General features: G+C 34.5%; 1 protein-coding gene across 9 annotated transcripts in view; it reads left to right on the forward strand.

The window, feature by feature from the left end:
* The window catches only part of LRP1B (LDL receptor related protein 1B), a 1,853,519-nt gene that overhangs the window by 1,072,928 nt on the left and 753,559 nt on the right, over positions 1-27,032 (forward strand). For all 9 annotated transcript variants that reach the window (XM_032387847.1, XM_032388632.1, XM_032390176.1 and 6 more), the window contains 2 exons: positions 884-1,027; positions 6,347-6,583. In XM_032387847.1, the coding sequence (XP_032243738.1) occupies positions 884-1,027; positions 6,347-6,583 (381 nt within the window). The remainder of the gene's footprint in view (positions 1-883; positions 1,028-6,346; positions 6,584-27,032) is intronic.

The following is a 27,032-nucleotide window of genomic DNA, read 5'->3' on the forward strand; positions in this document are numbered from 1 at the left end:
TGGGGGTTAGAGATCTTTTCATTTAGAAAATCAGGAATACACAACAAACATGGCACAATTTTTAAAAGTATAACCATTTTATTATTAAAAGAAAATTGCCATGTTATTTGTCACAATTTCAAGTGATGATCAAAAAGAAATATAATTACAATAGTATATAAAATCTTACTGACATTATTCCAACCATAGCCTTTTTTCTTTGACTCATCTTTTTCTCATTCTCTTCATACAGTACTTTTCCTTTTCTTTTTTCCTTCTCTAACTTCAACCCTCATGAAATGTCCTACTTCTCAATCTCCACATGTAAACTAGCCTCCTCCTTTTGAAAATTACTGTCACACACACACACACACACACACTCATTTTGTGGTAGAGTTCTCAAAATGGCAACGGACTCAAAACTGAAAAAAAAAAATGTCTCAGAACTTCTTAATAAAGATAGTTACTGAATCACATATCTTCTAGGTTAAGTGCTCATATAATGGATTATTTCAAAAGAAATCCTTTCTCTGCTTAATTACCTAACCTGGCATATTTTCACAGTATCTTTTTATATTTGTAAGAAATATGCATTTTTAAAAAGAACAAGCATGCATCAAAAAAATCATGTTACTTATTTTGCTTACATGTAAACAGTTTAAATTAATATAAAAGCAGAATTTTTTTTTTTTTAAATATATTTTTAGGAGGACTTTAGCAAATTCCTACTTTTTCTTCTATGAGGTTTAAACTCTTTTTCCAACTGATTATGGTAATAAATAGCTGGGTATAAAGATTTTTGGTAGGATTCCCTCTTCTTGCACTGCAAACGTTTCAACATACTGATGTACATAATTATCTTGTCTTTGGAGAATTTCAAGTGTGCTGTTTTTTATTGTTGTAGTCAGAAGCCATGCATGTGAAGTGGATCCATATGGAATGCCAGGGGGATGCTCACACATCTGTCTGCTCAGCAGCAGTTACAAAACGCGGACCTGTCGCTGCAGGACGGGCTTCAACTTGGGAAGTGACGGCAGGTCGTGCAAAAGTATGTTGTTAAAATCAAACATTTTGCCAGCAGCCACTGCTTCAGGATAGGTTTATTTTTTTTTATTATTAATTGGGGACGTCAACATCAGGAATAATATAAGACTTCAGCAGGTGAAATTTGCCTGCAAAATGTACCAGCCATTTTTCTCAGTATTCAGGGTTTTTCGTTTGTTTTGTTTTGTGATGATGGGAATGAGAAACTGAATCAGGCTATAGAGTCACTAAATTTATGGATCCCTGGGAAACATACTTTAGGGTATATTTTTAGGAAGATCCTTTCCTTAATTCCTTAAAGAAGGTTTTTGGTCTAATGAGACTGAATATTTGGTTAACCATATTTTCTCTTATCTGAACTAAGAAGCAGCTCCTAGTAATAGGTGTGTTGTTTAGTCCAACAGAAATCCACATAAAGTAATGTTTCTTCTTATCCAGCATCACTGGGGAGTGAAATTCATTTCATTATTTAATTTTCCAGGTAACTGGAGCTATACTAATTAAATATCAATCTCTTTAACAATTTTATTGAAAAGCTTTCTAACAGTAAGACATGTCTTTGTTTTATTTTTGAAATATGCTGAATAATTTGTTTCTTATTTAAATAAGCTAATACATAATTTTATACATGACTTTTGTAAACTTAGATTGTTGCCCCAAAATTAGTTAAATTAAGGTCTTTACTTGGGGTCTTCATAATCAAATATAGTAGAATGGTCCTTATAGAAATGATGTCCATGTGGAGACTGTTGTCCTTTAAATGTCCCTCAATACCATAGTTTTTAAAGTTATGGTGACTGCTTTTTACAGTGCCCATCGTGTCTCCATTTTGTTATAGCAATGGCTTTTTATTTCTGTCAGTTTTTCCTCTCTGGTCACTGTCTTGCCATCTCTTCTGACTTTCTTGTCATGTGCTCACTGAAGACTATGACATTAGATCACTAAATTTGTTAAAATTTTAAGTCTAAATGGTAGCACAAATATCTTTTTAATCAAACACCCAGGAGGCTCAACTGTGATAAAATATATGTATTAGTATTTTGTTTTCATTTCTAACTTTGTATTAAATGCTGGGTCTCCTGTTCAAGAGATCCTCTGGATAACTGAGAGAAGTCTCAAGATGAGTGAAGTTGCGCACGCACGTGCGTGTGTGTGTGTGAGACCAGCCTTTAAACTGGTGTGGTTACTACTTGAAAAGTGATGGCATGTCATAAAAAATGCAACCATACACATTTATATATACGTATTTGCATGCATGCATACATACATACATACGTACATACATATGTTTGGGGGAAAATAGGATCACAGTTGTCTAAGCTTTAATCACCCTTAATATAGTGTATCAATCAAGGTACATTTACATTAACAGAGACAATTCTAGTTATATTAAGCAGAAAAGATGGAATGCAAATAGATAGGTTCTTACACAATCAATGAAAAGCCTGAAGCAATAGGTTCTAGACTCAGTCCTCAGAACATCCCTCAAAACCACCATTGAACTACCCTGGCTTCAGATTGGAAACCTGACACACTCAGAAGCCAGGCATTGGGAAGCTACAAATGCCAATGGTAACTTCAAAAACACACCATTTTAACTAATATCCAGGAATCTCCACAACTTGCACCACAACTGCTCCCTCCAGAAATATGTCACAACTGATAGTCTCTACTGGCAAACAAAACAAAGCAAAACAAAACAAAACAACACAACACCCTCTTCCTTGCCTCTTGATATACACAAAGGAAGAACACTAATGTGGAAAAATTCAATTTCTCCTTTGGATGAATACCAACAGAAGTAGAAAAAAGCAGCCTCATTTCCATACCCCAAATGTGGGTTAGTACATCTTATTATAGGTACTTAAAACTAGGCCCATCACTCTATGAGTGTCTCTGAAATGTAGTTTTTAGTTTCAATTGTCTATCGTACAAGAAAACATACCAGAAGAAACTTTAAAATGGGTTTTGAACGACTAAAATAAGTGACTTAAGTAAACAATGGGAAAAAAATCGTTATTCTTATTTAAAGCATACACACACAGGGACACCCCGGGGGTTCAGTTGGTTAAGCATCTGACTCTTGGTTTTGGCTCAGGTCGTGATCTCAGTGTTGTGCGATTGAGTCCTGGTTGGGGCTCTGCATTCAGCAGGGAGTCTGCTTGAGATTTTCTCCCTCTGCCCACCCTGCACCCCCCGTCTCCTGCTTGCGCTCTCTAAATAAACAAACAAACAAATAAATAAAATCTTTAAAAAATATAAAAAATAAAACATACACACACACATACATTAAACCAATGAAATACCAGGTTTACTGAATACCAGTGACAACATCAATTAAAAATAAACAGCAGGATGCCTGGGTGGCTCAGTCCGTTAAGCGTCTGCCTTCTACTCAGGTCATGGTCACAGGGTCCTGTGACTGAGTGCCGCATTAGGCTCCTTGCTCAGCGAGAGGCCTGCTTCTCCCTCAGCATGCTGCTTCCCCTGCTTGTGTGCTCTCTCTCTCTGACAAATAAATAAATAAAATCTTTAAAAGAAAAAAACATTAGCAAAAGTGGGTATGGTGAAACTAGTATTCTTATGCATTATTAATAGAATTGGAAATTGATATCACTGTTGGAAAGACATTTGATAAAATATTTTTAAAAAACTATAAAACTGACAGTGTTAAGAAATTATCCTTCTTTTGACTGAAGAAATTCATTGTAAATGTATTTATAAAACAAAAACCCAGAAAACAGTCTAAATATCCGACAATAAGTAAGCAGCTGACTATATCATATTGCCTCTCTAGCAGGTAACATGATGCTGTCGTTGAAAATAATGTTTTGGGGGCGCCTGGGTAGCTCGGTCAGTTAAGCGTCTGCCTTCGGCTCAGGTCATGATCTCAGGGTCCTGGGATCGAGCCCCACATTGGGCTCCCTATTCAGTGGGGAGTCTGCTTCTCCCTCTCCCCCCTGCTTGTGCTTCCCAACTCAAAAAAAAAAAAAACCCTTAAAAAAAAAAAAAAAAAAAGAAATAATGTTTTGAAGACTTTAATGACAATAAAATACAATTTTTTAAAAATGAGGGTACTAACTTGTATATATAAGGTTCCTATTTTTTTTAAAGATTTTATTTATTTATTTGACAGAGAGAGAGAGAACAAGCAGGAGGATTGGCAGTCAGAGGGAGAGGGAGAAGCAGGCTCCCCAAGGACAGGGAGCCCGATGCGGCTCTCTATCCCAGGACCCTGGGATCATGACCTGAGCCGAAAGCAGTCGCTTAACCAACTGAGCCACCCAGGCGTCCTAAGATTCCTATTTTTATTTTTTAATTTTTTTTAAGATTCCTATTTTTAAAAAACAAAAGTATCTATGTATATAAAGTTGGTAGAAAATGTTAATTTTCAAATAAATCTGTACTACTTTTAAGTAATATGCAATATTATTTTTAAAAAATACTCTTGAAAGTAGGTGGACACTGAGAAGCTGTAAGGGCAATGAGGAAGAAGGATGTTAATATTCTTTACCAGTAATTCCATTTCTATAAATGTATACTTAGAGATCATCTAAGAAAATGTGTAAAATGTTATGTTGAAGAAAAACATGCTTATCTCAGCATTATTATAATAATGAAAAGATAAAATCAACTGGGGAACAGTTTGACAAATTATCATATATTATACTGATCATACTGAAAGAATGAATGTAAGGCTTAAAATAATGGATTAACATAGAACATAATTTTGATGCTAAGATTTAATAATAAAAGCAGAATATAAAATTGAGTGTCCTCTTCTATATAATTAATAGCACATTAGAAAAATAACTAAATAAATTAAATTTGAAATAGTCACATGAAGGAATACATATAACAGCAAAAATAAGTAAACAATAACTGCAACAACCATGGATGAATATTACAAATATAATAAGAATAAAATTAGAATTCACACATGAAATTCAAACATGCAAAATCAAACAATGTACTGTTGGGAAATACATGCAACATATGAACTAAAACTTGACGAAATACACAATAAACAAAATAATCAGGATATTGGATGTCTTTGGGATGAAAGGGGAATAGGAAAAAAAGGGGTGGGGAATTGGTTTAGGGCACATGCATACCTTTTAGTGTTCTGGAAATATTTTAAGATCTGTGCCAGGTGCATGAGATTTATTTTTCTTTATATATTAAGATATAATAAATACAAGTTTATATACATTTAATATTCAGTAACACAATTTTTTAAAGAAAACGAGAGAAAGAAAATATATAAACTGACAATATTGTTTGTATTGAGGGTATTGAGTTTATGAGTAATTACTCATTTTTTTTCTCCTTTTTTCTCCAAATTTTCTATAGTTTAGTTATTTTACTTTGCTAAGAATCTCACTTATGGTACTGTTATGCCATATAATTGAATCATTTGTATCCTCAGTTTTATTATTAAAACTCAGTAAGTTTTCCATTTTATATAAAGTATTTTCTTCAAATTGTATGGACCAAACTAAGTCAATTGCTCTAGAAATTGGAGAGCCTGGCATGTATTTCGTATGAAAGTCTGAAGGAGTCAATTCACTCTGTAGAAAAAGCTACATTGATTCTAGCATTTTAACCTGGGAAATAGTGTTTTGTTTGGAGTTTTTGTTTTTGTTTTGTTTTGTTTTGTTTTTGATAAGGGCTGTGTTGTACATCAGAGTTACTGGGAGACACCATCAACCTCTAACATTCTAATTAAGATGTAAAGAAAAAAGTGAATGCTTTAACTGGCATTTTATTTCATTTCTTTAAAAAAATAAATCACTTGTTTAGACATTTGTAATATATTCTCCTGCACGTTTGTGATACTGTGTGATTCTATTTGTTTGCCTTTTGACAGCCTTAGATGCAAACTCTGAGAAGGGATGTTTTAAATATTCTGTAGTTTTTAGCATTTTCAGACATAATGAATGCTACAGTTAGTATCTACAGAATGTGTTAGATAGATTGTAATGAATTGTAAAATTAAATGTGCCGGATGTTTTAATAAATGCCCATTTTACTGTTACCAGTTATCCAATGATCTGTCATGTTTTTGCTATACAGACTGTTACAGACAAAAGAATAATTAACTAAATATAACCCATTCACGGAAGTAATTTCTGTTTTAATTAAAGTAATGCAATTAGCTGGCCTCCTTGCATCAAGATACATTTGGCATATTTTAGAGTTTAATTTTTGGTATTGAATTTAAAAAATGCTAATTGTGCCAGTTAATTAAACAGTGGCATTCTGCAGTGTACAGAAGATTAGGCAGCCTCAGTTGTTTGTGTTTGTAATCTTTCTTCTGCAGGACCGAAGAATGAGTTGTTCCTCTTTTATGGGAAAGGACGCCCAGGAATTGTTAGAGGAATGGACTTGAATACCAAGATAGCTGATGAATACATGATCCCCATAGAGAATCTGGTAAACCCTCGTGCTTTAGATTTCCACGCAGAAACCAATTATATCTACTTTGCTGACACCACCAGTTTCCTAATTGGCCGGCAGAAGATAGATGGCACAGAGCGAGAAACCATCCTAAAAGATGGTAAGTGATAATATGTAATATTAACAGCAAACTGCCCCACGGATACAGCGCTGGGAAAGGATAAATCCGACATATGTCAAACTCACTTCAACCAGAACCTAAGTACTTACTGTTGATTTAAAAACAGTTGTTGATTGAATTTTCTTCATTATTTCTACCTGTTTTTCACACACCAGCATATTAAAACCTCCATGATAAAATGGAACTTGGAATTGTCCACCACATTTTAAACATTACTGGAATTAAATTAAGCTACTTATTCACCTTCATGGAAAATATAGATTTACAATTATATGTTTATAGGGCTATATGGCAGAACATAAGATTTAACAGGACATTAGAGACTTGTGTAATATTTGATTCTTACTAGGATATTGGTCATGTCATTCAGAGTATATTAAAAATATCAATGTCCCCATTGTCATTGCATTTCTTGCATATTGTTTCTTTATAAATCATTAAAACTGACTTCTCCAGAGTTGCCCTTGAAATATCTGTATTCACAGAGATACTTTGTTTATATCTAGTTTTACTTATAAATATTTATATGCAAGACTATATTTGCAAACATATATGCCTATACTTTATTAAAACAGTGTATTTTACAAATTTCATGGCTTAAGAACAACCAATCAAGTAACAAAATAATGTAACTTTGGTATAAGTAGAAAATATCTTTAATAATCAAGCAAACCAAATCTTTGACTACTAGTCAGTCACCTTTAGACATGTTCAGTTATGATTCTGGACCTCAGTTTCCTCACATACACACCCTGCTCACTTCTCAAATATTTTAAAAATCCTTGATTTAGGGAACATTAATTATATGTTTATTAGATGAAGAACACTGTGTTAGCTATCTTAGGAGATAAAAGGAATGTTAGAAAGTGGCTACTGCCTTCAAGGTGTTCATAATCTACCTTTGGAGAGAATATAAATGCACAAAAAATGTAAATGCTTTGCAGCATTTAATTTAATTAATAAGTTCAAAGAAGACCTAAAGAAAATATATGATTATTGGAGAGTATCTGTGTAATGGGTCTCCACAGGGAGGAAGAGACGTCTTTATGTTAGTGTTCCTAGAGAACTTTGTGTGCAGGAGGTGGTATTTGGGCTAGATCTTAAAGGAAGAATGTTAAAGGGGAGGGGAGGATAATTTCAGCCACCAGGAATTCTGTAGAAAAAAGAAAAAAAAAATCAAGTACTACAGAAAGAGGATGAGGGGAACATTAAGTAGATCACTACAGGAGGTTTAGGTTACAGGGAATAGGGTCAGAGGAACAGTGGAAAGTGAGAGGTGATGAAATCAAAGACTGAAATGTGAGGTGAAGGGGCTTGGAGGAAATCCTGAAGGGCTAAGAGGCAGGAAATGCTTTTGAGTCAAAGAATAACGTGAATGAAAAGATATTTTAGGAGAATCAGTCTGGTGGTAGAGTGCAGAATGGAGCAGAGAGGAAGGAGAGAGAATAAAAGCAGATATGGACTAAAATTATTTACAGCATGAGTGCTAATGAGGGGTGGTCTTTCCTGACTTCATGGGAATGGGGTAGCATAAGGAGATTATTCATTCAATTCAGGTTCGCTATAAATCAAACCTTGAATGATAAAATGTACACTTTCCACAAGTGACAGACGGAGTGTTAAAATGAAAAAAATCCCTGTTTTTTTTTTTTTATTACTGTTGTTGTTTATAGTTTACTGATTAAGGCAATATAAAGCCACCATGACTTTTTAGAGAGGCTAATTAGAGTTAAGATTTTTACCTTAAATTGGATGTGACAGAGGCTTTCTGCCCACTTTTCTCTGTCATGTGATTTCAAGTGATAGAAAATGGACAATTTTAGAAGGACAATAGACTTGCACATTCTCTGTAAGCAGATACATTTGGATTGCTCTGATTTTGACCTAGAAATTTTCATGAAGGACTGAAATGTAACATTGAAGGTTCTTGGTTTCCTTTCAAAAAGTGTCAGTTCCTGTGCTGTGACTGAATGTTCCAGCTAATAATCCTAACTTTGATAACAAATATCTTATCAGTGACATTGGTGGGCCTTTGCGTTTCACCACAGCAACAGAGATCAGCTCTAACAGCCGCTTGACTGCCATGCACGTCCGTACAGTGTTGCTTTGGCAGTATGAAGGTTATGAGAACATTTTGTAGATTTCACCCTTGAAATATACTTAACATTTTGATATTCCTATGCAAGGACAACTTAATGGGTTTTTTTTTTTTATTAATCTTTTTTCTAACCAGGAAGAAAGGAGAATAATAATAGACATTATGGTATAAGATTAGCATGTCAAAACAGAAGTTATATTTGGCAAATGACAACTTATCATTCTTGAAATCAGAAAAAATTATATTCTATGTGTGTTCACTAATTTAGCTAGAATATCCACCATCCAACCTGAAGACTGGGAGGCAATGCTTGGTTTGACAAATTATTTTGTAAGCTTGGTAGAAATTCTGAGTCTTAGATAAATTTGTACAGTTTGAAGTACAAGGCTATAAAGATTTTGCTGTTTGTAAATAAAACATTAATATCTTGGACATCTTTTATGTAAGCTTAGATCCTTTCTATAAAGAAAGGAAAACACCAAGAGCATTTCTAAAAAGGCCCATCTCTACTCATTCTTTGATTTTTTTTTCTCTCAGAAGTTTATGGAAAACTTCCTAAAGATAGTATATCCTAGAGTCTGTAGAATCTTGTGGGCTAAAACAGCAGTTAAATAAAAGATAAAGGAAAATTGTCCCTTTGAGATACTTACATCTATCTCAATAAGTACTGAAAATATCTATGAAATGAAGACATACTAGCAATTTAATTAAAATAGACTTCTGTAAAGACAAAGCATGTACCAATCTGTAAGTTTTTTATTCTCTGGAATTCTTGCCATAATTTTTGTAAAATTCACACTATTTCTTTTAATTAATTATTTGATTTAATTATTTGTCCAGCTAATAAATAAATTCTGCAAATGCCTTCACTGGTCCAGGTGCTATTGTAGGTGATGGGAATGCTGCAGTAAACAGGATAAAGCTTCATATTTAGTTTGTATCTAAATAATGGGAGGAAGATAATAAACAAACATATATGAACAAGATAATGATAACTGCTGTAGCAAAAATAAAGTAGGATACTGTGGTAAAAAGTAAAAGCCAATTATGAACAGGAGGCAAAATTAGACTAAGTGGTCAGGGAATTTAAAGTAGCCATTCTTGCCAGTTATAATTGTTACATTATCTAAGAGAACAAGATAGATGCTCTTTATAAGATCAAATTCACTTTTATCTTCTCGGGTGTCTTGTCCAAGATTCATTTTTCATTACAGTATGAATTATAATTTTTAACAGAAATGAAAAAAATATAAAGATGATAATTTACTATTCAATTTATTATTGTATGCATTCTGTTAATGCAGTACTTGTTACTAAACTGTATAAATTAATTCTACTGGGATACATATATCCAAATAGAAGGCATGTTAAAACAATCTTTCAGATTGTTCCATATCTTTAAAATATTAAAAAAAACACTCAAAGCATTTTTCCTGAGTTTGAAAGTTATTAATGCCTGCAGGTATAACAGAAAAACTGTACTTTCCATAGCTCCCATAATTAAACTGGAGATTTGAGGTCACCAAGTTTGTGGTAATATGTTACAAAAGCCACAGGAACTAGCAGAAAGCCTGTGCTCTTAAACACTTTATTTACTGACCTCATATATATTTTTTTATGGTGGGTTCTATTTGATTGAGATCTGGAGTGTGTACACGTTTCCACACCTCAGACTCCTCCTTTACCTGAAGGTATTTACAAGAGCCATGAAATTGGAGAACAATGAATAGCTTTGGACAGGATGCAACATAGGATCTATATTCTGATATTATGAAAAGAAGTGTAGCCAAGAGAAAGGGGAAGGAGTCTTTCTGTGCAGAACATATTCTCCAAATGACATGTTTGAAGATAATCTGTTGACATACTACAAAATGGTAGTGCCTTATTGCTTGTCCAGCATGTGAAGGATCAATCCCTATTCTTCAGCTCAGTCCCATCCCCAGAATCTCCATACTCCCTCCATGGATTTTAGAATCCAATAGTTCCTCCAATTTGTTGGTTTGAAATATATGATATTATACCTGGGACATGAATTATTATACACTATTGTAATATTTTGAACCCTCACTATCACTACCACCACCACCACCCACCTACACCCCCCGATCCCCCCAGATATGACTACCACCTTAGGACTCACTTCAGAACTCCAGAAATATTTCCAGGCCTCTACTCTAACTGATCCTAGGGTGGCTACTTACAACAGATTACAGGATTTGATCTGTTCCCAAATGACACCAATCTTAGAGTAAGATTATCATTTTCTAGAGATCATGATTTGTCCTTGGATTTCAATGAACTTCGTCACTGTATACCTTTCTAGGAATTTCTTTTTCTTTTTTTTTTTTTTTAAAGATTTTATTTATTTATTTGACAGAGAGAGACACAGCGAGAGAGGGAACACAAGCAGGGGGAGTGGGAGAGGGAGAAGCAGGCTTCCCCGCGGAGCAGGGAGCCTGATGCGGGGCTCGATCCCAGGACTCTGGGATCATGACATGAGCCGAAGGCAGACGCTTAACGACTGAGCCACCCAGGCGCCCCTCTAGGAATTTCTAGTGTGTCATAAAGATCCAGTTTGTTGTGTGTGGATTTATTTTATTTTTATTTTTATTTTTGTTTTTATTTTTATTCCAGTGTAGTTAACATGTTGTATTAGTCTCAGGTGTACAATATAGCAATTTAACAATTCCATATATTACTCAATGCTCCTCAAGCTTAATCCTCTTCACCTATTTCATGCATCCTCCCACCTACCTCTTCTCTGGTAACCCTCTAGGCTTTCTATTCTATTGATCTGTGTCTATTTTTGTGCCAGTACCATACTGTTTTGATTACTACAGCTTTGTAATATAACTTGATGTCTGGAATTGTGATACCTCCCGCTTTGTTTTTCTTTTTCAAGGTTGCTTTGGCTACTCGGGGTCTTCTGTGGTTCCATACAAATTTTAGGATTGTTTGTTCTAGTTGTGTGAAAAATGATGCTAGTATTTTGATAGGGATTGCATTAAATCTTTAGATTGCTTTGGGTAGTATAGACATTTTAACAATATTTGTTCTTCCTATCCATGAGCATGGAATATCTTTCCATTTGTCTGTGTCATCTTGAATTTCTTTCATCAGTGTTTTATAGTTTTCAGAGTACAGGTCTTTTACCTCTTTGGTTAAGTTTATTCCTAGGTATTTTATCATTTTGGGTGCAATTGTAAATGGGATTGTTTTCTTAATTTCTCTTTCTGCTCCTTCATTATTAGTGTATAGAAATGCAATGGATTTCTGTACATTCATTTTGTATACTGCAACTTTACTGAATTCATGTATCAGTTCTGGTAGTTTTTTGGTGGAGTCTTCAGGGTTTTCTGTATATAGTATCACGTCATCTGTAAATAATGAAAGTTTTACTCCTTCCTTGCCAATTTAGATGACTTCTATTTCTTTTTTTTTTAAGATTTTGTTTATTTATTTATTTATTATTTATTTATTTAAGAGATAGCGACAGTGAGAGAGCACAAGCAGGGAAGTGACAGAGGGAGAGGGAGAAGCAGGCTCCTCTCTGAGCAGGGAGCCTGATGTGGGGCTTGATTCCAGGACCCTGGGATCATGACCTGAGTTGAAGGCAGATGCTTAACGGACTGAGCCACCACGTGCCCATGGATTCCTTTTATTTCTTTTTGTTGTCTGATTGCTGTGGCTAGAACTTTCAGTACTATGTTGAATAAAAGTAGTGAGAGTGAATATCCTTGTCTTGTTCTTGACCTTAGGGGAAAAATCTCACCCTTTGTTCTTGGATGTCAGTGAACTTCAGCATTATTAACTCTCTAGTAATTTCTAGTTACAAAGAGCCAGTTTTACAGTGATGAAACAAACATGTTGAGCTATCAGTAGGAATTATGTTAGAAAGTTCTCATGAACTTTGAGTAGTGAGTATGCCTTGCAAAACATTTTAAAATTGAGAACAACCTTTTACTCTGTGCTATTAGATTACAGGTACATATCAATCTCATTTTTCTGACATTAACTCTTAAAGGAAAAGCTCTGAGATTCTGAGAGGTGTAGACTCTGGCTAACAATTAAAGAAAATAATGAATACATTTATCAGTCATGAGACATTTCCTAATTAAAACTTTAAGAAGTGATTTGTGAGCATTTGTAATTCTTGAGAATCTAATTGTTATTGTCCTACTGAGTAGCAAGTTTATAGCCTGTTTGCACGTACTGACTCCCATTGACTATCAATAAGATATTTTTTCCAGAATTCATTGGAGATTTGAATCCTCAAATATGGGTTCAGTTCCATTGTTAATTTGCTAGTATATATTTCTCATATTTTTTTATGTTTCTCATGAAGTATATGAGATATTTGAAAAAAAAACCCTAAGCCAATATATATCTTTTTGTCTGAAGAGTTGACATGAATAGAAGAAGCTTGAAATCTGGATTCTAAAATACAGTGTCATAAAAAAAATGGAATTGGTCATGTGGCTAATGAATCTGGGGAAGCATAGAGAAGATATCTTTCCCCTTATTTGTTTCCACACATCATAAGCGTATATACCAGACATAATACATGCTATTTGTACTACAAAGGTATGCATACAACATACTACAAATACATGGATATACACATTAGCTGAGAATAGCTCTAGAAGCTTCTACAAAAAGTCTATTTTCTTATAAATGCTAAATTGCTGGTAAAGTCAAAAGAAAAAATGTGAAAATACTTGGTAATCTTCAAAGTACCATTAGAGTATTATTACAAATATAACCATTATATTAATAGATATTCTGATTAGTATAATTTTTTGCACATTTTAAATAAATTGCCAGTTTTCAGTATAAATTAAAAGAAATGCATTCCACCTAGTTGCTTAATTATTCTTAGTAGTATGTGATTTTTATTTGTGACTTAAGAAATCACTTGGGAATCCTTTATTAACCCAGGACTACTATTGTAAACATTGACTGTAATTGTACTATTGCTTAGGTTAATACCGATTTCTGATTAAAAAACAAGTTTGATAAATTATTCTTGGCTGACATGACGGTGGGGGTCCTAGAGTAGGAAATGCTAGTTCAAATTGCGGGGCCAGATAATATCCACAATGCAAGTTGAGCAACTTCCCATGAAACTTGCCATTTTGAGTGGACTTAGGGGAGTGGTAAATCATCGTATGTGTAACAAATACATCAAAAATGTGACTCTGACCTATCTAAAGCATAACTTTATTTTTTGTCTCCCATTTGGCTTTGAAAATTTATTTTGTAAACTCTCTTACCAGCAAAATTTTGACAGCAAAACTTGATCAAATCCCAGTCCTTTCTGCTCCCAACTAGGCAACTGACAGACTTCTTAGTCACTTTAAATCAGAAACACAGCATCAGTTTGGTAAGTAGAATGCCTAATCCATTCCACTATGTGTACATGTATTTCACAATTCTAAATTCAATATATCATCAAATCTTCCCTGCTTATCATTTGTGGTTGTCTTCTGGCTAGAAGCCTGGAAGAGGAAAGGAAGACATATTTGGTTCCTTGTTTTTCTCTGCCTTGCATTTATTTTCCCTGCCACCCCTCCCAGCTTGCTAGTCAGTTACCAGTGCTCACTTCTCAACATTGGCGGGAACTGATTAGAGGGGTATGAGTGGTTAGGAGTGATTAGAGGGGTATGAGTGTTTAGGAGTGATAAGGAGATAGCAAGGGTCTTATTTGAACTAGTCCCATTGTAATACTGGCCTCTCTCTGAACATGATGGATCTTTAAAATTTACTTTCTTGAGGGATTTGGGTATGTGTGTGTCTCTATGTCTGTGTGTGTGCGTGTGTAAGCTTTTTGGGGGTTTTCTGTTGGATCTCACTAATTTCATTTCCCTTGGCCAAAGTGTATGAAACTCTATGCTCGTGACTTTGCTTCCCTGAATATCCGGTTCATGCCCATCCTGTTATTGTTTGAGTCCTTATACCCTGCTGGGCAACTTTGTACTTGACCAAAGACATTCCTATGCCAGCATTCTCTTCTGTGTGGTCTACAGAATAATTTGCAAACCTTCTGCCCTAATAAATTCTGGGAGTACAGATATAGTGCAAATCAACCACTACTACTTTGCCACCAGAGTTCATCTTAGCTTTTTCAGATGTGAGACGTTTTTAGGCATTAGTTATGTGCATTTGGGAAAACCAACTGTTGAGAGCTCAGTTCAAAGATCTCTCAGAAGTCCTATAGAAACTCTATCACTAGAGTTGAGGTGAAGGGCATTTCTCCAATGTCTCTTTCCTATTGCCTTGGGAGATTGAAGGGCGGGGACTAGAGACTTAGAGAACGGCAACATCTCCGAAGTTCACTTCTCTTTACATTCTCTTCCCTTTATACCAATGACCCTGTTGAGGCATCCAAGAGCTGTAGAAACAAATCTGATCTAGTTCATTGTAAAATATGAGAACTTTTTTTTCTCACACTCATTTTGATATTTTTTTCATCATTTTGACTCATAATCCAAGCTTTAATTTTAACATCCCATTATAAATGTCACAGTGAGTTACTGTTGCTCCTAATTCTGCAACCAAATTGCCAATGTTCTAATAGTCATTAGGCAGTGGTCCAAATGACACCTGGAAAGAAAAACAACTGTAAGACTATTTTTGAAAATTCATTTAAACATACAGGTGGTAACAAATAGTATTTTCACTCTCCTTTATCTCCTAGTTCCTTTTTTTAATCTAATTTTAATATCACCTAGATTCTTAATTTTTATCTTAAACACTTTAAAAGAAGGATTTTGCAAGGCTTAGAATTGAGTCTTTTCAAACTAAAAAAGTGTTTAAAAATAATAATAAAAGCACACACTAAAGCTCTCAAGAGGTTACATGACAGCGCCATCCCTAGCCATGAGGTGAAAGAGCACCTCTTCACCTTCTCATCTTTTCCTCCGATTGTAACAACTCAAACTTTGCCTATCATTTATATTTTTAAGTGGATGGAATACTAGATGTGGCATATTTCCTAAAATGTTATATTTCTGGTCAGTGAGTTTTATCATCTGAGTTAATTTTCTGTCCAGATTCTTCAGAATCACAAAATATATACAAATTAAAATTATTTTCCGTCCCAGACTAGCATTGGCTCTCAAATAAATGAAAAAAAATTGCTTATTCACTGTGCATCACAAGTCATAGAACTGTTGCTATTAATTAATTCCCATTGACTATACTGTTCTACCTTATGCCCCAGAGAAAATTATGTTACTTTTGGATATCACGGTCATGAATTGTGAGTTGAACAAGTTGGGTTATGGGGAGTGGGCTCTAGCAGAAGAAAACTAGTGTACCTAGCCATATGTATATACATTCTATAACCTCTCTACCACAGATTGATTTGACGATAAGCTTTGCCACGTATATTTAACTATATTTAGAGTCAAAAATATTGGATTAAATGTCAATCATATTAGTTATTTTGTATCATATAAACAAAAACCTTTAAGTAATGGATTTCTTTTTTTTCTTTCTTTTCTTTTCTTCCTTCCTTTCTTCCTTCCTTCCTTTCTTTCTTTCTTTCTTTCTTTCTTTCTTTCTTTCTTTCTTTCTTTCTTTCTTTCTTTCTTCTTTCCTTCTTTCTTTTTTCTTACCACACTGGCTATATCAACTGGTATTCTTTTATTCTATCTAAAAATGGCTACAAATTTTATTCTGAATACCTGTATTTTTCTTCTGATAATCTCTAGCTGTTTTTATAATTTTATTTTTAAAAATCAGGTTTATTGTAACATAATTTACATATAGTAAAATTCACCTTTTTCTTAAGGAAATAGTTCAATGTATCCAGATGAACAATCAATACCACAATCAAATTAGAATATTTCCATGTCCCCAGAAAGTTCCCTCATGTCCCTAACAGCTACTAGTCTAATTTCTACTCTGGTCTAATTTTTCTTTATTTCTTTTTACCTTTTCTGAAATGTCAGAAAAGTTTCATTATATAGTGAATAGCTTTTGAGTTTGGATTGCTTCACTTAGATAATGCTTTTGAGATTCCTCCATGTTGTTGAATGTATCTATTCATTCTTTTTTATGTTGGGTTATGTATGGATGTTCCACAAGTTTTTTATTCTTTTACCAGTTCATTTGGGTTGTTTCAAGTTTAGTCAGTTATGACGAAAGCTATTATAAGCACTTGTATACGATATATTGTGTAGACATGTGTTTCATTTCTAAAAGTGGATTGCCTGGTAATATGGTAAGATTATGTATTACTTTACAAGAAAATGCTAAACCAAAAATGCCAAACTTCAGTGTGTCCAAACTGTTTTTCAAAGTGGCTGGACCATTTTACTTTCCCAACATCAAAGTATGAGAGTTCCAGTTGTTCTGCCTTCTCGTCAATGCACACAGTATTATCAGTCTTTTTCATTTGAGCCATTCTAATAGGTGTATATTGATAACTCATTGTTTTAATTTGAAGGTTTCTACATTAAGGTCATCTTAGGGTCTGATTTTATTGACAGCTGCACCTCTTCTGTTGACCAGTTTATCTCAATGAGTTGTCTGTCCTTTTTTGTTTTTTGTATCTCTCATAATTATTTATTAAATGTCAAACAATGAATTAAAAAAAAAAAACCTTAGAGATTCAAATTAGTAAAATTTATGCCTGGAGACTAAGCATATCTCTTCTGTCAGTTATTAGTGTGGAGAGTTTGGTCAATCTATTCAGTAATTGGATTGGATTTAGATTTTGTTCTTATTATAGTTACCTTTGGTAAACCAAATCTTTCAGATCCCTCCAGTGATGGGCTGATACTACCTTGTGCTTTATGAGGAGACTTGAGTATGCTTGCTCATGCCTCAGCTTTCAACAGTCCATTAACAGCTGCCTTACTGAGAGATCTCTCTCTACACTCTTACCCTTCCCTCAGTAAGATTATTGTGCTGTTACTAAGTGAGAAGCTTCTATTGGGTAGAAGAGGGGCTCTCCATTTTCTTGGTTCAGACTTGGTCTCAGGTCCTGTGTCGTGTCTGGGGTTTTGAGGTGGGTCTTTCTGTGCCTCTTCTCCCTTGGCAGCCAGTGTCTTCCATGTTCTGTGGGAAGTCCTGGCCTGTAAATAATCTGCTGCTGCAGGCCCCAGGCTAGTAGCAAATATCTGTGTTTTTTGTTTGTTGTTTTGTTTTGTTTTGTTTTGTTGCTGTTGCTCTTCGTTTTTGTATGAACCCAAGATTATGGGTTCAAGCAGCTTTACTCTGCTTCTTCCAGGGATGAACAGCTTTGCTTCTCCTGTTCCCTCAGCATCAGTATACCGTTGATTGGACCAGTGGCAGTAGAGTTTCTTACTCTTCTCCAAGACTAGTGTTGCTTGTTCTGAATTAACAAACTTGTGGTAGGACCAAGGGTTTTCCTACCCCTCCCTCAGGGTCACATGGCTCTGGCTTCTATCCTTCCCTCAAGGGTAGCTAATCTTTACAGATCGCTTTACCTTTGAGGAAGGGAAGGTTTCCTGTACCTTTTCCTGTGGCAGGTGATTTTTTGTTTCTATACCCTCCTCACAGTCAGTGGATCTTTGTCTTGCTTTTAAGAGTGGGAAAGTCTCCTTCTCCATCCCCAGTGGTTTAAGGGATTTCCTTTGTATGTGAGAATTGGATATTTCATCTTGTTGCCTTGGGATCTCAGCTTTCATTTGAACTCAAGAAAAGTTATGATATTGTACATTATTGGACTTTCTCTTATTGTTATGTGTTTCAATATTCTTTTGCAGCTTTCTGCATCCTAAATAAAGCTCAATGCTATATGTCTATAATTCATTAATGCAAATGGGAATTTAAAGAACAAGATTGAAATATTTTTAAAGATTTTATTTATGCATTTGACAGAGAGGGAGAGCACAAGTACGCAGAGTGGCAGGCAGAGGGAGAGGGAGAAGCAGGCTCTCCGCTGAGCAGGGAGCTGGACGCGGGGCTCGATCCCAGGACCCCAGGATCATGACCTGAGCCGAAGGCAGCCGCTTAACTGACTGAGCCACCCAGGCGCCCCCTAAGATTGAAATATTTTTAAAAACTGCTTTATCTCCCTTCACCTTAGCGTTAGAAGCAATTCTTAAAAATACCAAGTACTGCTTATGAATACATTGAATCTCTTGTGATGCTTTTAAACATCCACAGTTTACACATAAAAAAATTTCACTTGATGCAAAAAGATTTGTGTTTTCTATTTTTAATAAGCTCATATTGAATCTTTTAACCAATAAATAAATAAATAAATAAATAAATAAATAAATAAATGTCATGATGGGAGTTTTCACTTTGCAAAAAGAAAAATAGCTTAATGCTTTATGTTATCAGAAAAACATCTGTTATTAAAGAGATGGTACAAGAAGCCTATCTGAAAATCTGACCGTTATTTATTGCTAAGATTTCTATTTATTTATCTATATAAAACATTATTTAATTACCAAAGATCTGCCAGATAGTAGGTGAAGTGTTCATCTAAAATTATAAGATTGTTGTTCTCAAAGAATCTGCATTCTAGTTTAATGCATCTATCAGATTACAAATGAATCAAAGGACTATATATAAGACCAAGCAGACAATTAAGCCAGACTTTGCCCTCTATAATAATAAAAATTAGTGGAAAATATTAACAAAATATATTGATAACAGCACTGAGAAATTGAAAAAAGTATACCATGAGTCATCAGAAATAATGAAAATTTTCTAGCTAGAGTACCTATTGGATCATATTGACCAGAGAGCAAGAAACCATAGCCTAAAACATCACAAGTATAAACTTCAAATATCAGAGGTGAAAGGGAGAACCCTATGATCTTAATAAAGACTAAAAAAGATTTTATTTATTTTTAAAGATTTTTATTTATTTTTTGACAGAGAGAGAGAGACAGCGAGAGAGGGAACACAAGGAGGGGGAGCCGGAGAGGAAGAAGCAGGCTTCCCGGCGAGCGGGGAGCCCGACGTGGGGCTCGATCCCAGGACCCTGGGATCATGACCTGAGCCGAAGGTAGACGCTTAACGACTGAGCCACCCAGGCACCCCAAGACTAGGAAAGATTTTAAAAAAGAAGTCCTTAAGGCAATCTTTAAAGCAATTTAATAATTAAGTGAATTAAAAATAATGGGTTCAGTTCAATCCATCCCCTCTGGCATTAATTATGCTCCTAAAAAACACACTAAAAGAATGGGTTGAGATGTGTCTATTTGTTTAAGTGAACAAAAAAAAAAAAAAAAAAAAAGAGTCCACCTCAAAAGTGTACAAAAATAAAGCTTAAAGAGCACAAAAAATATAAAATTTAGGAAAATGTGTTTTTTTATGGCATTGGAATATGGAACATTTTTCTTAAGATGTAAAACCCAGAGGCTATTAAATAAATTATATATATATATTTTTATATGTATATATATGTGTGTATATATATATTTAATGACAAGGGGTTTATAAGCAAGGAGAAAATACACAAAAGTCTTGACAACATATATAACAGAAAAGAATGATTATTTTACAGAATGAAGACAATGTCAGAAAAAAATTAAAGAATATTTGTCAAGGTAATTCATAAAAAAATACAAATTTCCTAATTAAGCACATAGAGAGATGCTCAGCATTATACTAATCATGAAAATCTAAATTAACACAATAAAATAGGACTTTTCCACCTTTATCAGATTAAAAATTTTTAAAAATTGGTAATAGATAGTATTAGGTAATAAGAAAATAACATATTTTCCACACTATTGGGGAGATGTAAATTGTTACAATGGTTTTGAAGCATTATTTGGTAATATCTATCAAAATTAAATTATATTTAATACTCAGCCCAACAATTCCATTATTGGTTATCTATCCAATTGATGTGTACACATGTTTAAATTTGTAATAACATTATTGTAATAACAAAAAATTGGAAATAGCATAAATGTCCATCAAAAGAGGTATGATGCATTTTTGCTATGAATGATACTAAGTAGCAGTTAAAATGCATGAGGTAAAGCTATATAGTTATATGAACAAACCCTAAGACAAACTGAAAAGTAAACAGAGTTGAAAATATTTTTTGCAGGCAGGATGATTCTCTTTATGTTACTATATCAATTTTTTAAGAAAGATTAATAAACTGTTTATAGTGATACCTTTAAGAAGGGCCATGTGAATTATTTTACTCACATCTGACTGTCATTTTAGAATATGTAAAACATGAAATGCAGTCATATCTTCCTTTCTTTGCCAAAACAATTTTATTGTTTAAAAAGTTAATGTTATAGGGGTGCCTGGGTGGGTCAGTTGTTTAAGCATCTGACTCTTGGTTTCAGCTCAGGTTATGATCTCAGGTTCGTGGGATCGAACCCCGTATCAGGCTCTGTGCTCAGTCCCTCTCCCTCTGCTCCTCCCCATCCCAATTCTCTCTCTCTTTTTCTCTCTCTCAAATAAATAAATAAAACTTTAAATGTTACATTTGACATACAAAATATCATTTTAAAAACTGTTTGAATGTGCCTTACTGTCTGAGACATCTTTAAGTGTCTACTATTTCCATAAAAACCAGGGACAGTTTCTCCTTGTGCAAAAAGGAAAGGCACATTTCTGCTGCTTGGCAGAGAGGAGTTTTCATGCTCACTGTCTCCCCACAGCACAAGGGACAGACAGTCCCTCTAAGAGAGGTGTTTCCCTGCCTCTCTTCTTGCACAGCAGAAGCCCAGTACTGCGTTTCCCAGCATGGGACCGAGAATGTCTGGATGTGGTCCAGATTGCAGCACCCTCTGGTTTCAGTGCTGTCCCCACACGCTCATCTAGGTGTCTTGCTGGCATTGGACCAAAATCTTCTATTTTAAAAGAAAGCAACTATTACAAAATAAAGAATATGGGTAAGCATGTTAAAAGAGAGAGAAGAAGAGTTCCAATACAGCTAATGCAACTTTTGTTCATACTAATATAAGTTGGTTTCTTCAAGTATAGATAGCTTAAAAAAAGCCCTAAATGTTCATCTTACCTCTTAGATGGATGTCGTTCTAGTTTAGTTTGTTCTTTGCCTGCTAAACCCTTCCCCCAAATCTTATACCATTGAATTTCTTCCTTTTATATTACATGAGGGATTTTTTTTCTAACTAAAGGTATGTCTTACTGTGGGCTAGTTGTGCTACAATCTTTGCCTCTTATATCTTAATAAACATCTACTTTCAGTTATGACTTAATCGGTTATTTAAAAAAATAGCTTTGGGACCAATTTCTTAACCTACACATAATTACTTTGGCAAGTCCTATATAGTATTTCACATTAGGACTACTTCAAGGATTATACAGTTAAAAGGAAGCAAAAGGAAAACATCAATTTTATCTCATAATTACCTTTAAAAAATTTAAAGTTAAACTGCTGAATCAAACAACACATCAAGTAGATAAAAGTAGTGTAATATGGCACAGGTGCTCGGATCATAGGGCTGATAACAGAGGTTAGTGACAGATAATTATGAAGGAATTGCATATCATTGGAAGAAAAACTGAAATTATTCATGAGGTGATGGTGAGCCATTCATTTATATATTCTCCCAGACAACCAATATTTATTGAGATCATGTTATAGATAGGTGATGCTCTAAGTCCTGGAGATACACCAGTGACCAAGACAAGGTCTTGGAAACAATATATTGGAAGATAACTTGAAAACACGGGTTTCATATATGACTAAGAGAAGGAAAAATATAACCCTAAACTCTTCAAAATATTTTAACAAAATCATTTAACAGAAGTTACATTTATTTCCAGATTTGCAATGGCAAACTAGCATGTGGTATCTCTTTATCACAGACCAGGTTTATTCTAGACTCACAACTAGACTAGAAAACTACATTATGTGCCCTTATGCCTTTTGCTTCTCTACCCCCTCACAAAAAAAGAAAGAAAGAAAGAAAGAAAGAAAGAAAGAAAGAAAGAAAGAAAGAAAGAAAGAAAGAAAGAAAGAAAGAAAGAAAGAAAAAGGAATGATGACTACTTCAGACCTTCCTTAAACACCTACCAACTATTTTCTCTGTATCTATTAACTTTTATTTTTCCTCACTATTCCTATGCAATTGGAAAGAACCAAAGTTCTCATCAAAATATACATTTTGGCTCTGAGTTTTTCAGATATAAAACAACAAATTAGCTGTCATCTAGTGTAATGTGCAATATTTAGATAACTTGCATGAATATATTGTAGTGATATTAGCATATTTAATGTGTGGAGACGGTCTGATAACTATATGAAATATATTAATACACATCTGTTTTCTTCTTTGGTTCATACACATCTGCCTCCTAAGGATAGCAGTGCATTCCTGGCATCAGAATTAGCACTTTTATCTCTGTTACTACAATGAGCTTTCATAAACCTTGATTGTACATCAAAGAAGAATGCACACATTTCGAATCAGAAACAGTTACCTTGATGTTTTAGCCATTTGAGGTATTTGTAATTTGTCCCCAAAAGAGGAATTTAAAATTGTAAAATTTAGCTTACTATTATTTCAGGTTAAAAAAATACCCTTTTTAGAGATTAAAAAAAAGATATCCAGAGATATACATGAAAAATATATCATTCTGAAACAAACACTTCCAAATATTTATCACAATAATTAGTATGGAACATTTAACGTTTCTCTTTTTAAAGTATTTTAGATATATGGAATTTCAATGAAATTTAATCCACTTTGAGACTGCATATTTGAAAAAAGCATGGTAGTTTATATTTACTACAAACTAGTAGTACAGCTGTACTCTACTAGGTATAGATACCTAATTTACTATTCTTATTCAATTTTGCCAAAAAAAATTACAAAGAACTCTTTATTTGATGATAAGAAAATTCATATTTAGAAAATTAAAATGGACTAAAAGGAGTTTGAGGAATATCACTTACTTTAAAGGTAGAACTTCGGAGCGCCTGGGTGCCTCAGTAGGTTGGTTAAGCGTCTGCCTACCGCTTGGGTCATGATCTCAGGGTCCTGGGATTGGCCTGTATCTGGCTCCTTGCTCAGTAGGGAGTGTGCTTCTCCCTCTCCCTCTGCCCCCCACCCCCACCCCCGGCAGCTCGTGTTCTCTTTCTCTCTCTCTCAAATAAATAAATAAAATATTTTAAAAAATAAAAATAAAGGTAGAACTTCAATCTCATAGAGCAAGGGTAATTTTGTCTTCCACAGGACATTTGGTAATTTCCGGAATCATTATTGGTTGTCACAACTGGGGAGGGAGATGATATTGGCATCTAGTACAGAGAGGCTAGTGTGCTAAACATTGTGCAATGCACAGAAGAGTCCCGTCTGACAAAGAATCATGTCCAAAATGCCAGTAGTGCCAATGTTGAGAAACCCTGTCATGGAGGATGGCAGGGAGTCACCCTCGCACCACTGCATAGGTGTCAAAAGTAGAAAGTGAGAATATGAGACTCCAGATAGTTTATCACTCACAGCACAGCAAATAGCATGAGTGTAAGCATAGTGATGCTGGTCCCTGTCCCTGGTCTCATGGGGTGATGTCATGGGTCTACATGGGTGCTGAGCAAGCAGGGAATTGTGCTATAGCTGAGAATCCCATGGCCTAGGGATCAGTACCTTTAGAGCAAAGAGCCAACTTTGTGCCAAACAGCAAGTACCCCCTTGTGGAGTAAACAATTACACAGTTATCGCCATGTGCTTTTCTTGATTTAGTTGCCCATGTGACTAGCTTTAGAAATTGTTCAGTATCAGAAGACAGATAAGCCTTAAAGTTCAGCACACTCAGCAAGGAGGTTCAGGGACGCTGAAGGTCCATCGGGGACTGCCTCTCCCAATACTCACAAATAAGATGCTGGAAATAAGCACAAGTCATAATGAAGACTCATTCATCTCTGTTGTTCTTGAGGATTTTACATAGAACCACCTCAAGAATCTTCCACATAAGGACTTGTAAATTTAGAGAAAAAAATATACTGTTCATTTGTTTTTCTGCTACATAACCCATAATATCCCTGTGATTCCTTTCTAATATTCTTTTTGTCATCTCCTGAACACTGCGGGCATGGTCCCACCTTAGGGCATTTACATGTGTTGTTTCTTGTGTTTGGAATGCTGGTCTACCAGATGTGCCCATGCCTCTCTACTTTACCCCTTAGAGGTCTCTGCTTATAGACTACCTCCTCAATTAGCCCTTCCTGGCATCTAAAATCATATATCTGTACATTTCTCTGGCCCAAAGGGATTCCTTTATCCCTTTTCTCTGGTTACTTTTACTCTTTAGTATTTTTTCTTTTTTTTTAATTTAATTTTATTATGTTATGTTAATCACCATACATCATTAGTTTTTGATATAGTGTTCCATGATTCATTGTTTGCATATAACACCCAGTGCTCCATTCAATATGTGCCCTCGTTAATACCCATCACCAGGCTAACCCCTCTCTCCACCCCCCTCCCCTCTAGAACCCTCAGTTTGTTTCTCAGAGTCCATAGTCTCTCATGGTTCGTCTCCCCCTCTGATTCCCACCCCCTTCATTTTTCTCTTCTTTTATCTTCTTCTTTTTTTTTTTAACATATAATGTATTATTTGTTTCAGAGGTACAGGTCTGTGATTCAACAGTCTTGCACAATTCACAGCGCTCACCATAGCACATACCCTCCCCAGTGTCTATCACCCAGCCACCCCATCCCTCCCACCCCACACCACTCCAGCAACCCTCAGTTTGTTCCCTGAGATTAAGAATTCCTCATATCAGTGAGATCACATGATACATTTTAAAAGTAATGACAGCCAAAGTAAAGAAGCTATTCAGTGAATAGGATCTGTCAGTGAGTGAAGCTAACATTACATTATAATGTAAGCTTCAAGATGTCAGAAGTTTTAGTTTCACTCATTGACAGATCCTTAGGGTCTAGAACAGTGCCTGGAGGTATGGTAACTATGCAACAAACATTTCATTGAATAGGTTCTTTACTTTGGCTGTCATTACTTTTACTTTTAAAATAGTAACTAAAGTGATTAAACAGAACTAAGAATGATTGAACAGTGATTCTTTTTTGTTCTAAAATAAGGAACAATAAGATACATCATTACTTATTTTCATCACTATTATTTGAAGTTATTTTGGTATTTACTAAAATTGGTCTTAGAATGAGCTTCCCTGATGATTCTTTAGGAATCTTGTAAAATTGTACATATTCTCATGATTCATTTGAACTTTGGCAACATTATCAATGAAAAAAATTCATTGTGATTTTTAATGGGTACACATGAGATATCTTCATCTTGCCATACTTTCTTGGGCTCTCTACATCAGCATCTCATTTTCCTGCACAACTTTATTAATATATTTTTTGCATAGTTGCATACCTACCTTGAATGATTTCCTACTATATACTTACGTATGTAAATTATTCTGCACAAATTTCCTTTATGGTTTTGTTGCGGAATTGTATGGATTCACTTAACTTACTATACCAAAATTGTCACAAAACACAGCATTGATATCAGTTTTGACTATCTCCTTTTTTCTACAGACTATCTAAATCTAGCTTTTGACAGCTGCTGTATATCAACACTAATGCATTTCTAAAACCATTCTTTTTTTTATTTTATTACATTATAAAAGTAATTTAAAAAGTAATTAATGACCTACTTTTATTTAGTTTGGTAGAAAATTGCCAAATGGTGCAGCTTCCTTCCATGTATTCCTCACACTCTCCCCTGGTAGTAACATCTTTCATAACAGTCCTAAAGTTACCAAAACCAGAAAAATAATTCCGATACAATACTATTAACTAAAGAGCTTAACCAAATTCCACCAGCTTTTCTGTAATGAATTTAGTACTTACATCTTCTCATTCTTATGTACCCAATAAGAGCACCTCAGTTTTTTTTTTTATTTTAATATTTGACTTCCCTTGATATGCACATTTGTTTATTCTCTACATTGTGGGCCATCAAGTATATTTTGGAAAGAAAATAAAGTGATAGTTTATTGAGAATAATGATTTTTATTGGAAAGTTGGTAAAACATCCTTCCCTTCAGTGACCTTACTCTGTCTCCACTCCCTTCCCCTTTATGTCTCACTTTTTTTTTTCTTAATGAATCATTGCTGATATTAACTTTCTTGGACTCTTGCTTCGATTTATAATTTTTCTTTACAATTCTGGAGATCAAACTTTAACATAAAGTAGTTGATTTGACTACTAACTTAATGGGGTCCTTGTGAATCAGTTTACTTTTCTGGGGCTTTGTTTCATTATTTATACAATGGGTAGACATTGAACTATATGATTCTTTAGCTTCATTTTATCTCTAAAATACTGACTTTATAACTAGTTTCCTGCCTATTTTATTATTACATTTTTCCC

Source organism: Phoca vitulina, unplaced genomic scaffold (assembly GCF_004348235.1).
Source record: "Phoca vitulina isolate PV1807 unplaced genomic scaffold, GSC_HSeal_1.0 scaffold1, whole genome shotgun sequence".
NCBI lineage: Eukaryota > Metazoa > Chordata > Mammalia > Carnivora > Phocidae > Phoca > Phoca vitulina.